The sequence below is a fragment of the Phyllobates terribilis genome, unplaced genomic scaffold (assembly GCF_046119375.1).
Source record: "Phyllobates terribilis strain yellow unplaced genomic scaffold, ASM4611937v1 Scaffold_5__5_contigs__length_657084704, whole genome shotgun sequence".
In the NCBI taxonomy this organism is placed as follows: domain Eukaryota; kingdom Metazoa; phylum Chordata; class Amphibia; order Anura; family Dendrobatidae; genus Phyllobates; species Phyllobates terribilis.
The window spans coordinates 459,221,487-459,236,170 of NW_027362765.1; the positions used below are offsets into that span (position 1 = coordinate 459,221,487).

At 40.3% G+C, this 14,684-nt stretch overlaps 1 protein-coding gene across 4 annotated transcripts in view; it reads right to left on the reverse strand.

Annotated features, from left to right (window-relative positions):
* Nucleotides 1–1,584: 1,584 nt before the first annotated feature.
* WDR11 (WD repeat domain 11) overlaps nt 1,585–14,684 on the reverse strand; it is an 81,045-nt gene continuing 67,945 nt past the window's right edge. For 2 of the 4 annotated variants that reach the window (XM_073685382.1, XM_073685380.1), the window contains exons 24-29: nt 14,557–14,652; nt 11,253–11,418; nt 10,073–10,170; nt 8,936–9,081; nt 6,712–6,794; nt 1,585–3,047 (exon numbers count right to left, since the gene is read on the reverse strand). In XM_073685382.1, the coding sequence (XP_073541483.1) occupies nt 2,896–3,047; nt 6,712–6,794; nt 8,936–9,081; nt 10,073–10,170; nt 11,253–11,418; nt 14,557–14,652 (741 nt within the window). In that variant the 3' untranslated portion in view covers nt 1,585–2,895. Of the gene's footprint in view, nt 3,048–6,711; nt 6,795–8,935; nt 9,085–10,072; nt 10,171–11,252; nt 11,419–14,556; nt 14,653–14,684 lie in introns of all 4 variants that reach the window. The other 2 variants (XM_073685381.1, XM_073685379.1) reach the window with 1 other exon arrangement.

A 14,684-nucleotide genomic window follows, 5' to 3' on the forward strand; every position in this document is an offset into this window, starting at 1 on the left:
TATAAACACCCATATGTTCTTGTTTTTAGTTTATTTCTTTGGAGATGTATTGGTGGTAAGATTATTTCAAGAGGAGGTCCACCCTGCATTGTAAATTTGGAAAAAGTAATCAGGCAGTGTTCCCCCGGCATTTGTTTAAATAAAACCATAGCGGATCATCAAAAAAAATCTATTCTGTAAGCGACCCCAAAAGACTCTTCACAGACCGGAGACGACACAGGCAGGGGCCAGCAGAAGTAATGAGCTGTCACAAGAGCAGCGGCTGCTGAATGACAAGTAACACATTATTTCCACATCCCCTCATACATGCACATTGTTTACAGACTATATGAACTTTTTTGCAATATATTTATTTAGCAAAACAAAAGAAATGATTTGGAATATAAGGAGCATGTTCACACTGTGGCCATTTAACAGACAAAACCTCAGATAAAAACAAAATGAGCATTTAATCCTGTAGTGATTTATTTATAAAAATTAAAGAGCAAATTTGTAATTAGTCTAGTTGAAAAATATACCGTTATATGTATACAGCTCCTGTGCAAAACTATGTGTCTCCATGTTTACATACTGATCATGTTTTATGTTACTCATAATATACAGTTTTTTTACGAGCGTATACACAAAACCGCAAGAAAGGAATTCTGCAACTTAAGCTGAATTTACACTAGTGAATAAGCGTTCCTAGAAAAGCTCATTTTCTGATAATATTGCAGTGTAATCATTCTTCCAATCACCTAAGGGAAGAGCAAAACGCTCATTCGTCGGGTGAAATTATTTTTAATCTTGCATAAAAGTTCTATGCAGCACATTGTCCTGTGTAAACAGGTCATGTGCTGCCGAGAACAATGTGTACTGAACAATCTATTGCTGATCCTTTTGTGCACATAGGAAAAGCGGTCTGCCAGTCTAAGCAAGCGACTAAACGACAAACAAGTAGCTGATCGGCGGTCGTTTAACGCTGGAAGTCGGGTAGTGTAAACCTGCGCTTACTAATAAATCTTTTTCACCTTTAGGGTTTGTGCACATTTAGCATTCACAGCAGATTTTTCTGTTGCAAAAACCAGATTGTTGGCAGGAAAAATGCTGCGTTAAATACGCGCGTTTTCACTTGTGTTTTTCCCGTTCATCAGAATTGGTGAAAAATGCTGCGAAAACGCTGAAAGAATTGACATGCTGCAGATTTGAAAAAAATGTTTTGATGGTTCAAATCCACAAGGATTTCAGAAATCTCAACTTTTGCAGGAGCTATAAAACTCTGATTTTTTTCCAGGGCAAAAATGAGCAGAAAAAAACAGCAAAAATGGAACATGTGAACAAGCCCTTGGGTGGAGACTTGCAGTTTCCCTTTCTTAGTGATCGCTTAGTTGACGTAGTTTGCTTCATCCACCATCTCCAGCTTCAATTCTGCCTCCTTGGGGGCTGAACTGTACCTTATTGCAGGGGTAAATATCCGTCAGCACTCTAGTTGTTATAAAACTACAACTTCCAACATGCTGAGAGTTGTAGTTTTACAATAGCTGGAGTGCTCACAGCTTGATGGCCCAAGCCTTAGTGCATCCAGCATACACATACCAATAGAGCAAGCTTTAGGATCACTTTATTAGGAACGCTCATTGATAAGGAGTTATAGTCAGAGCACTATACAGATGACCAGCACAGTCCAAAAATACAGATCTGGAGCAAATGACACCTAATATACACATTTCTTACAATGTAAATCTATCACATTGGTAGCGAGTGAATCAGCCCATACGTAGAGCTCAGGTTGGAAAGTTCTTAGTTAACTCCAAGTGAAAAGTTCTTAAATGAGACACTCAAGGTAAAATGGACCCCTTGTTCGAGTACTAGAATGTCCGATTTCTCCACTGATCGCACATTCAGCTTGGTTGTTCACCCATAAGTCTTATTGCACAATTTTAGTTATCACTGTCATATCCAGTATGGCCACCACCTACATCACACTGCCTTAAAAACTTACTTTGGGTCTTTCTTTGTTAAACAAATATCTTTGGGTACCTGGGGCAACCAATATGGCTATGTCAACCTCCGCAGTCAAATTTTTTTTTTTATTGTTCCAATGCATTGACCATGAAACAACTTTGCAAATTGTCTAAAGCTAATACGTAGACCTATGCATCTCCATGGTTATAGACTACAAACAATCCCTGTGTAGTCTGATCCTACATCGTAGGTAGTCCTCCCTTTTGTCTCTCCACTACTTTTTCCCAACTGAATGCTAGTAGAAGACAAGTGGAAGGGAGTGCGGCTACAGGATCAGACTACACAGGGTTTGTTTGTTGTCTGTTACCATGGAAACACACAAGTCTTGATTAGACATCATATATAGTGTTCTGTTTCACCTAAAAACAAAGCTGAACATTTTTCAGATTTTTTTTCCACTGTGATTACATCCTAGCTCCACACAGTAAGCTCATCAAAATCAATCTTAAGTATTAAAACAGTCATACACCTTTATAATAACCCTATGATCTGTTAAGATAAATTACATAAATAACACAACTTTCCAAATGAACACTAAACTATAGTGTCCATTCAACTGTACCTGAAAACAGGGTAACCTGTAAGTACCCAAATGTTATAGGACTAAACTAGGCTGCTTATAATAATTAAAGGAAAAGGTAAAAGCCTTGAACTTATATTCTCTCTTTTATAAACTTTGATATAATCTGTACAGGATGGAGGGGATACAGGAATGTCTGAGTGTCCGGTCCGGTCATTTATCTGAATGCTCAGAGAAGCTCTATATCCACTGTTGCAATAAAGTGAATCGCAGAAGTTGTAAAAGTGTTATGTGCAATGATCTGTTGTAATTGTTAGGAGCCTTCTTCCACGTTTCTTCATTATTTCCGTTTTCAGTACATTTACAATGGTTCATTTTTTATCTTCAGATTTGTTGCTCTGTAGTTCAGACGCCAACTCTGCCCCAGCATCTCCTGCCTTCAGGGCAAAGCGCAGCGCTCCTTGGGTGAAGCCTATAGATCGCAAGGTGCGAGCGTAATCTGCAAACACTGCAGAGATCAGTTTATGTGAGACAGGGTTAAGAAAAACCTACTAATAAAGGATTATGTACTTGCTGCAAGGTTACCAAGCCATGTGAATCTCAACATTTTCAATGCAATTTATCACATCCAATACAAACCAGTCTCCCTCTCAGTAAACTCTCCTAAATACAGCAGCCAGTCAGGCTCATATTTATGTCCACCCTCTACACCGATGCCTCCACTCTGTACCCGTCATTGCACAAGTTATCTATCTGCTACAGAATACAACAGAAACTTATCACTCTCACCCACAAAGCTTTCCATAGTGTTGTACCATCCTACCTCACCTCTGTCTACCACCCAACCACTCTCCGTTCTAATGATCTAAAACTAACATCCTCCATAGACCAAACTTCTCATTCTTGTCTCCCAAAAATTTTCTTATGCTGCACCAATTCTCTGAATCCACAGTTTTACTTGTGCACTAAAAACACCACTTTAGGCAGCTCTATCACGTCACTAAACTAAACTAACCATTTTCCCTTCCTTCATTTTGCTCAGAATAAAGTCCACTCTATCACCTGTTCCCACACCCACCATACACCCAGCAGCACTTTGTATCTGTACATATACACATCCTGGCTGATGACCATGCCAGACAGCTTCAATAAAAACCATTATTTATCAGAATGATGGCAGCATCATACCATACAAGCACTGTTTACTATTTGTATCACCCCTACTTCTTATAGATTGTAAGCTCTTGCTCCTCTATTCTTTGAATTGTTAAACTATATCTACACTCCCTGACAGAAGTTATGTCGCTTATCCATGTTATGTAAATAAAAGCTTATAACCTGACGTTAAATTCATCCATTGGTTTTATAAATTACTCTTTTGAAAGCTGAAACCCTTCCAAATTTGGTTTCGGTTAAGAAAATAAATTGGCATCAATGCTGATATATTGATCATTTAATGAACACAGAATGGTCAGGTTTTGGCAAGACAAAAGTTTTGTCGACTGGTCATATAATGGTTTACATCCTCACCAGTGCTCAGTAAATGATCGATTAATTAGTGGGCGTGTATAAAAAGAAACCCAGCACCCCAGACCTTCACTTGAACTGCCAAAAATCCACCCTGTGACCAAAGCCTTGATTATCAAGAGCCTGAAGACCAGATCCACTGCAGAGGTGGCTGACACCTTTAATGTGTCTCAGCGTCAAGTACAAAGAATTAAAAAAAGATTTGAAGAGACTGGAGATGTGTTTGAGAGGCCCAGGTCTGGCAGACCCCGCAAGACAACTGCTCAGGAGGAACGTTTGTTGGTTAGAAAATCCAAAGCAAGCCCCTCTTCCACTGCAGCAGAGCTCCAACAGGCCTGGTCACCTCAAGTCCCTGTGTCAACTAGAACAGTTTGTAGGATTCTGTCTCGAAATGGCCTCCATGGTTGAATCAGTGCCCAGAAGCCAGCACTAAACAAAAGGCAAATAAAAAACCGTGTGGCATTTGCAAAGTCCCACAGCCTGCTAAACAGATGGACGCTGGAAAAGTGGCAGAAGGTGGATTTCTCTGATGAATCTTCAGTAAAATTACACCACAGCCGCCGCAAATACTGCAGGAGACCTACTGGAGCCCGTATGGACCAAAATACACCCAGAAAACAGTTACATTTGGTGGTGGAAAGATCATGGTCTGGGGTTACATTCAGTATGAGGGTGGGCGAAACATTTGCAAGGTGGAAGGTAATATCAATAGCCTAAAATATCAAGAAGTATTAGCTACCTCTTACATTCCAAAACATAAAAGGGGTCAAATTCTGCAGCAGGATGGTGCTCCATCTCATACATCCATCTCTACAACAAAGTTCCTCCAGGCAAAAAAGATCAAGGTGCTCAAGGACTGGCCGGCCCAGTCACCAGACATGAACATCATTCAGCATGTTTGGGGTAGGATGAAAGAGGAAGCTTGGAAGACAAAACCAAAGAATCTAGATGAACTCTGGGAGGCATGTAAGACGGCATTCTTTGCTATTCATTAATAAATTGTATGAATCATTGTTGAACCGCATGGATGCAATCCTTCAAGCTCATGAAAGTCACACAAAATATTAAATATGACTCTAATAGCACCACAACTTCATTCACCAATGTTATGCAACATATATTTTAAGATAATAATTTGTTTGAATATCACATTACTTTCTGTGGGCGACAAAACTTTTGTCTTGCCAAAATCTGACCATTCTGTGTTCATTAAATGATCAATATTTCAGCATTGATGCCAATTTATTTTCTTAACCTAAACCAAATTTTGGAGGGTTTCAGCTTTCAAAAGAGTAATTTATAAAACCAATGAATTAATTTAACGTCAGATTATAAGCTTTTATTTACATAACATGGATAAGCGACATAACTTCTGTCAGGGAGTGTATATCTATCCATCCATATATTACTATGTAATGTCTGACATTGTACCTAGAGAAGACCTTTCACCAAATTTTTCATGTTGAACTGAACACAGGATGTAATAATGGAATATTTATAATAATACATTTTTTTTTTTGATTTTTGTTACTTTCACCCCTCTGTTGCGGAGACATTAACAGTCAAATTATTTGGCACCTGAGTAAACTTTTGTTAAGTCCAAAGGGGTGTTATTAGATAGCAGGGAGAAGTAGTACATGCCCCTAGTGAAAACATACACTTGGACTTAATTAAAGTTAACTCATTAGATGCCAAATACGTTGATTGCTAATATCTCTGCAAACGGAGAGGCAAAATTAAAAAAATGTTTTATTGCGCTCTGGAGCCGCTAATACATCGTGTGTCCAGCAAAATATGAAAAATGTCGTGAAACATCTTTTTTAAGTGTAAAATGCTGTGGAATATTTGGGGCTATATAAATAAAATTAGTATTATTTCTGAAGAGCTCAGGACCTCGCCTGGAAACGCTGTGATCGAAACATGTTGGTAAAAGCTGTAAAGTTCTGTAATGGATTTTAAAGTATGGTAATTGAATAAAACACTGGATTTAACTTCTGGATCGAGCTGGACCAGACTTACCCTTTCCCATTAATGGTCTCATAACCGCAGCATATCAATTTCTCCGGCGGGTCCGCATGCAGGCTTTCCCCATAGACCTAATCTCTATGGGAAATTCTGCAGGTGGGGGGGGGGGGGGGGGAGAAAGGTGGCTGGCGCTCATTTGCATAATGAGCAGAAGCCAGAGGCTGCACATACCCTCAGGCTCTGGTTACAGCCGTGTCTTGCAAATCTGTTTCTCCAATCCATCCTAGAAACAGAAAATTAATTTCTGCACAGGATGGATCCAGTATATAACATATGAATGGCACCAGCACGACCCCATTGACTACAATGTTGATCATAATGCCATTAGCGAAAAATAGGAAAGCAGAGAAAACCCATTATAGTACACAGGATCACTCTGCTGCCCTTTGCATCTGTAATGTACCGGATCCGTCCTCTGCATGAATTTAGTTTCTCTGCTCCTACAACAATACAGAAAAATAGAATCACAGATCGCACAGATAATAGGGTCCGTCAGGAATATAGGAAAGACCACATTATTCTTGGTGTCAAAAATGCCAATGGGAAAAAAGCTCAAATACAAACACGATCATCAAAGGCTAAACAAAATATACACTTACTCATTAGGATTCTTTACCAAACCACAAATAAAAGGATATTGGTTTCATCGCTGATTTCAATGGCCGAGTTCTGCAGACAGGCTTCCAGAAACAAGGCCGCTCGGTCAAAACACCTCATGCTGAAAAAGAATGGAAACATTCACAGACTATAAAAAGAGAAGCAATATCCCCAGGAATGCAAACATCAGTCTCAGAGTTAGATAACCTGCGGTTCTCCAGATGCTATGGAGGAACGACACGGAAAAATAGGGATTAAGAGTCAAACTGGATTCAATGCCTACACCAACTTTTTCTATTTTTCCCCTACACAGTCGCACTTCTCATCTACCCTTCTGTAAAAAAAGAATCAAACCCTATTTACATGAAAATGATGGCGCTGTATTACCAGCCACATTGGAGGTGCTGCAGAGCTTTACTACGCTGCATTTTTTCCTCCACTCCAACTTGATTTTTGTCCGACAAGTTTAGTTTTGAATGACACCATTCTTTTTACCATACAATGTACAGGAAAATGGGGGGAAAAATGCAATTCTAACATGTAATTTTGGGATTCTGAGTTTATGGTGTTCATTTGGCGATCAGAATGACCTGGAAAAAAGATGCTCTCGGTCAGGATGATAACGGTGATACCAAACGTGGATAGATTTCTCTTTTAGTTAAGTAATAAATCACCATTATGTTTGTGTCGTCATTTTCCGAGACCAGTTAAGTTTTCATTTTTCCATCGATTGCTTGTTTTCCGCACGGTGAGCTGACAGTTTATTTGACACCAATGAGGAGTATGTAAGACGATTTGATTACTTTTTATTGCTTTTTATTTTTAGGAAGCAGTGGGGATCAAAAAACAATTCTTTTGTTTTAATTTTGTTAATTTTATATTTTGATAGTTCCGACTTTTACAGATGTCTCAATCCAAATGTATTTTGTCTTTTAATTACTTTACTTTCAATGGGAAGAAATGGCGATGATTCAACTTTTTTTTTATATCATTTTCAAGAACTTTTTCTTTTTTTAATTCTTTACTTTATTTTTTAGTCTCCTTAAAGGACTTGACTCTGTGATTGTCCGATCATTTATACTCAAAGAAAAAAGTTTTTCCAGCTCATCAGTGTGAAAGGAGCCCTCCGGCAGTGCAAGGATTCAGCTGTGTCGGCAGCAGGACGAAGCAATAGAGGTTGAGTATCCAGCAACAGGTCCGGGAAAGTATGATTAAAAACAAAAATTAGTCTGCCAGACTATGAATAAGAACTACCTAGTTTGAAACGCGTCAGATCTACTGGAGTAATTGGGTACAGTTCCCGGGGACAGTCCCAAAAACCTTTTTTTTTTTACTATTTGTCCTTTTAATGAATTCATAATAAAAAATCTTGTTTTTAATCACGCTGTCCTGGACCTGTTGCTGGATACTCACCTCTATCGATCACTTATACTATATGCTTGAAGATAACAGGCTGAGCTTCACAGGATTACCAAGATGCCAGTGATGGGGATGGGGGTCTTCAGCAGACCCCTTACTGTACTGGTAAACTAACCGATGGCCTGTAATCACATCGTAGAGTGGTGGGTGGGGCAATGGGAGTTGTTTCTGGTGAGCACCAGCCACCTCTCCATTCAGAGATTGACAGCGGCATGTAAATGGTTAACAGCAGTGATAGAAGCTGGGCTCCAGTCGCGGCTGTTAGAGACTGATGTCGGCTATGTAAGATATCTGCAACTACCACAAGTGGAGGAATCTCAGTTCATGAACCCCCTCCAAACGTGAGCATTTAGGCAGAGGCTTGTCGGTCACTGTTAGTGGGCGGGTAGCAGCCGCCGGGGACCTGCCTGTACGACTAATCAATAGCGCACATCGGTCCCCGGCACTGATTAAAAATATGTTTTTCACTGAAACACCGCAGTCTTTCACAGGAGCTGATACATGTTACCCACGGTTTGGGCAGCATTTATCAGCTGACAGGTTCACTTTAAGTAGAGACGACAACATCATTATTTAAGAGGTTAAACTATTGCGATTGACACCCGCTCTATACAATAAGCGTGCACACACTGCATACATGTCGCCAAGGGGTTAAAAACCATAGATTTTAGCTCTGTACATGGGAAAAAAGAACAAATTTCCAGTAGCATTTAACTCTTTAATGATCTAGGGCAGTGAAGGGGTGATTAAAGGTACAGCATGATATGCCTGACAGCTCGACAAGCTTGACTTTGCCTTCCTTTCCCTGTGTTACACATACTCTCTGCAGACAATATCACTTACCTGTGTAACATCTCAATGACTTTCCTGAAGCAGCCAAGAGAGAGGAGAACAAGGATTGCTTTGTATTTCTGGTTGATGTGTGGTGAACACAGATGGTCAACCCAGCGCTTCATGACCTCAGCACTCTCCTCTGGATTCAGTCGCACCTGCTAAAAAAAAAAAAAAAGAAAATAGCTTAAACATTGTAAGGTGGAATCGCATGCAATATTTTGATACATTTACTCGAGTATCTTTATTTACCCCTTGAGAAACCAATACGTAAAACGCGCGTCGAGGCAGCATGGAGGACTCATCTGTCCTGTGGTCATTATGGGTAAGCCATGTACTGGACTGTAATGTATGCACCTTAAGTGTGATATATGTGGACTTTCACAAATTGTTATTATGGGGTTTCCTGTTTTATGTCCACAATTGTACTTTTATGAAATTGGATGTAATTTGGTTTTCACCGTGATGTACCATGGACCTTTGAATTTCCTCCTGCACTTCTTTCCTCCTTATTAGACGATTATGATATGTATATTTTTCATAAAAAAATATTTTTCTAATAAAGTATATGTATTTTAACCTTTTTGGTAGTTTGTGGCTAATCCAATAGTATACAATGGTTCAAGAGTACTCCACCTCTCAGTAAACTATTTCTATTGATAGGGGGAACCTTATACATTAGTATGTTCCCAGACTGGAAATATACAATTTTAGTAAGTCATAGTTTAAACATTATAAGGTGGAATTGCAAGCAATGTTTTGATACATATAATCCAGCATTTTTATTTTTTTTGCGCTAACATTTTAATTTAAAAGGGAATCTGTCAGTAGGATTAACCCCCCTAAACCATGTATATGGGCATGTAAGTCATAAGAAACTAAATAAAACGATACCTTGATGTCTGATTCCAGAGAAAGCCATGTTTATCTTATATGTAAATGAGCTGTTAAGATCTATGGGTTGTACATAGATCCCCCTGAGGATCTGCCTCCAGAGCTTATTGTAAATGAAAGGAGGAGGTACCAGTGTGAGACATGTAATGACAGACAGGCTGCCCGATACTCTTTAGTAATGCACCCACATTATGACGGTCAGCAAGCAACCTTCCAAATGTCTCTTAGTTCTACGTGCCTGACTTGCATTCTCACCTTTGCCAGCCAGGCTGCATGGTTCCATTCGTTATAAGTCTGGAGGTATCGGCAGGCGTCCGCAGCCTTGTCTATGAGGCAGAGCAGCTGCACTCCCTCTGTGTGGTACACAAACAGATCCGTCTTATGATGCATCCTTATTAGTGATGTGTATATAAGGGGATATCCGAGGACGCTCAAGTCATAACAGAGTATCCTCGGCGTGCTCGGAAAACATGTTTGCGTCGCCGCGGCTGTTAGCAGCAAATCATGCCTCCGTGGTGACGCGAACATGTTTTCCGAGCACGCCGGTTAGGACTTGAGTGTGCTTGGATAACCCCTTATCTGAGCACCCCTTATCTGAGCACGTCCGAGCATCACTAGTTCTTATACATTGGGCTGGATAACTTATTACTTGTTTTCTATTCCCAATATATAAACCATCATTTCCATAATGTAACATGGAAATCGTACCAGGGGCACAACTTATAATGGTTTCCAAACTTGTAATCATCGGTCATCTATAGGGAAAAGGGCGCAGGCCGACACAGAGGATGTCATGTCAATCAATGACTTGGATAATGATCAGTCACCGCTCCTGACAGGTCTGTCTTAGTAAATACTTGGATTCCTATTACATAACAATTCTGGAGCATCTTTGCTCAAAACTCTGAATTGTACTGACCCTCTCCTCTGTTATTCCTAATTATTCTTCATCAATAAACTGACAACTAAACATTACCATTTCTAATGTCAAAGAGGTGTGTCCCTTCGCAGTCTGATGGTCAGCACTGATTGGAGAGAATTAGGGTGTGCAGAGATACACCTCCAACTGGTAACGCCCAGATGTCAATCTATTCATAAATTTCCAACAGGGAGAACAGAGGAACGTTGCAACACAGATTTTTGACTTGTGCCCCAGAATTGCTATTTGACAAAGAATTTATGATGTACAGTAAAAAAAAATTATATTGTGGCATCTATGTAAATAAGTTTACGCCCAGCAAGACAAAACTATTGTAAGAGTCATACCTTTATTGGCTATAAATACTTTTGTCTTTTTGGGCATAAAGGAATTTACACAAAGAATCTCAGTATTTCTTGTCTTTAGGAAGTTACTTCTCAGCCTGGATCTTGCTACATGAATGAGAATTATATAACGAGCACATAAATTAGAGGTCACTGATCCTCCACTCCATACCTGCCAGTTTCCCATTGGCGATCATGTTGGTTGCTACCAGCTTGATTGTGCTCTGGGAGGGTCCGGAGGAAGTGACGGTGGTAACGAGGCATGCCTTCAAGGAATCGCAGTAATACTGGGGGTTGTCAGCGCTGGTTTCTAGAAGGAGCTGTACAGCTCGGTCTGTCTGTAGAATACAGAATATGTACAGGAATTCACTGGCATCTGTAGAGCAAAAGTGGCCATGTATATTGTGATCTCTGCAGATACAATATGGCTGATGAAGAAGTACTCCAACCATCAACACTTATCACCTATCCATGGGAGTCGTGCACAAGGAACCTGTCATTCGATTCATGCTTGCCCAAACCACATGCAGCATGATTCAGCCTGGATGTACGATTGCAGCCAGATATGTTTTTTCTCTGAAATACTCCAGCGTTTCAGAACAAATGTAGTTTGGAGATCCAGCCAGGGAGGATAGCTAAACACAGCCTAAGAAGCTGACTCTGGCTATACTCTCAGGCTGATTCTTCAAACTATATTTTAAATGGAAAGCTGGAGCAATTCAGGGAAAAACATACCCGACTGCAATCGTGCAGCCATAACTCTGGTGGTACCACACTGGTATGATACTTATTACCTATCCTACGTAGGAGTTCATCACCCTGGTGACTCGTGCAGTCTGTGATCTATTAGTATACTAAAGTCTTTTCACACTACTGTTGCTTAGTTCTATTCCTCCCATTCTGTAGATGTCATTTTAATTTTTCTTGCCCAGATGTAGAATCTTGCATTTTTCCCTGTTAAATACCATTCTATTAGTCACTGCCCATTGTTCAAACTTATCTAGATCCTTCTGAATCCTTTCTATCTTCTGTAGTGTTAGCTAGAATTCTGAAAATTCTATTGGGCCAGGATTATGAAAATCAACAAACTTCATCAGAGCGGATATCAGCACCCAGAGGAAGTGGCTGCAAGGAGCGGAGCCGGAGGAGGCCACGGAGCAAGACACAGTATTGGTGAGGGAGAGGGGGAGTTTTAACACTATCCAGTGCAGGATTCTCTATAATGGTGGTTACAGTCGCTCTGCTGACCCTCAGTGTGTGTGAGCTGCTGTAGCAGCTTTGGGTCAAACTACAGACCGAGGTTGTGTAAATTCATTGGCTTCATTGTGACCCAGTCTGTATGAAGTGTAGTTTAGATAGGAGGGCACCATTTAAGGACAGGGAGGGATCAACTGATGCATATCAATTAAATAATCGAATTAAAAGAAAAGAGTATATGCATACTACTGTGATCACCACAAAACAATTTTATTAGTATATGTCACATATCAAACAAAACAACAAGCCACAAAAAAAGGTTCTTAAAAACATTTAAAAAGCACAAAAATGGCTAAATGTACACAAACGGACACCTGGTCGGTGTTGAGGCCAGGCGGACCCTATCCCGTGGTTCTTGGTCCAAGATAAAGAAGAACACATGATTAGTTATGGCGGCAGGACATGACATATAATATACAGGATAATATGCAGCTGGCATAATCTGTGATGTGCTGTAGTCATAGTGTAATACATCACACACTATCCTGTATATAACACCCGACGTCTGTAGTCCTGTATACTGTATGTAGTGTACTATACTATTTGCACAGATATCAGATGGTATATACAAGGCGATTTGTGACCGATTTCACAAACTATAATCTGTTTATGTTGTTGTGGCACTCAAGTGCCCATTAGCGCTTTGCCTGCCTGGTCGTAGTTTATTTCCTTCTATATTAGGAGGCAGGCAGTGTGGACCCATAATTGGATGTTTTTGGATCAGGACACAGTTTAGGGTGGCTCTTTTGAGGATCACTGCTCTGACTAGGACACATTAGGTGAAAAGTAAACAATTTTAATTTGAGGTTTTGTGCTGGGTTGCTATTTATTACAAGTTAAAGGGAACATCTCTCTATCTCAGCTTTGTGTTCCTGCATTATTGCAAAAAAGAGGTTTCCCATTCACTCAAATAGTCTCTCTGACTACCCTCGTTCTGGGCGGCATCATCAGCTTTGGCGGCAACCAGCATGTGTGCAGTGTACAAATGTAGAAGCCAGTGCAGTCCGCATGGCTGCACATGTGCCGGTTGTCCGGTGACGATGTATCCGTGCCGCAGCACCCAAGGGAAAAATCCAACATTCAGTTTGTATCAAGAAATTCTGTGCAAGCAATTTCCCTTTGTATATATAAAAAAAAAAAGAAAAAGTGTACTGGTATTTGTAGGCTTTGTGGATTTAAAAAAATGAAGATTAAAACTGAATATCATCCTTAAAGGGAACCGGTCACCTGAAAAAACGCTAGTAAACTGCAGATATGGGGATAATCTGCAGGTTAATAGCATTGTGATCCTGCCAGACGCCAGCACTAAAACACGAGCTACCGGGAGGAAACTAACTTCATTTTCCCTCCGGCAGCATTCCGGTTCCAGTCACAGGGCGGCTGTAACCGTGACCCCGGCACTGACTGAAAGCAGCTCATCCTTAGGGCCGGCTCTGCATATCTGCAGATATTTCAGCCATTAGCATTTACGTCCATCCTGCACCATTTTTGCTGATCACTTACAAAGTCTTGATCCAAACTGATAGATTATTAGACATGTTTGCAGATACACTGAGGGCTTGCTGTTGTCAGGGGTAGACATTATTAGGATCTAAGGATTTGGGTCAGAAGCCGTTGTCATATATAAATCCCATGTCCAAAGAAGGAGGAACCGACAGCACTCAGCAAAATGGACGCCCGTTGACTCAAAGGAACCAACTTGGAAAAATTGCAGCATATAAAAGAAATTGTAGTTTATTCCGCCAGATTACAATGTTTCGACCGTTCGCCGGTCTTTATCAAGTACTTGACAAAGACCGGCGAACGGACGAAACGTAATCTGGCAGAATAAACTACAATTTTGATATCTTGAACACCCTGGATTGGACGCTGTTTTTTCTTTTATATATAAATCCCATATATTAAGTAATTGCAGTGAAAGTGATCGGTCAGCATCGCATTGATGTAAGGTCCTCTGGAGGGACAGTCCTCTGGAGGGACAGTCCTCTGGAGGGACAGTCCTCTCTGTGTCAAAGGAGGCCTGACCCAGATAAAGGTATAGTCCTCTTTACAGTTTCCTAACTGCAGATGATTTTTTTTTCAGTAGCGATCAGCTCATTTTCAATGTTATTTTAAAAAATAGTTATTTTTAGTCTGATTATGTACTAAAACATAAAAAGACATGACGCTATTACTTTGCTGCAAGCCATTATTTGGTCTTGGTCATACTTTGTATGTACCTGCCCTAGAAGAAGCAGCTGGTCCGCACATTTCCGTGTATGTTCATAACTCGAACGCTTCACCTCTTGTAGAGAAATTCTGTCCAATTGGAATTTCTGCAGGTAAGGAAAAAAAAAATGATGAAGCC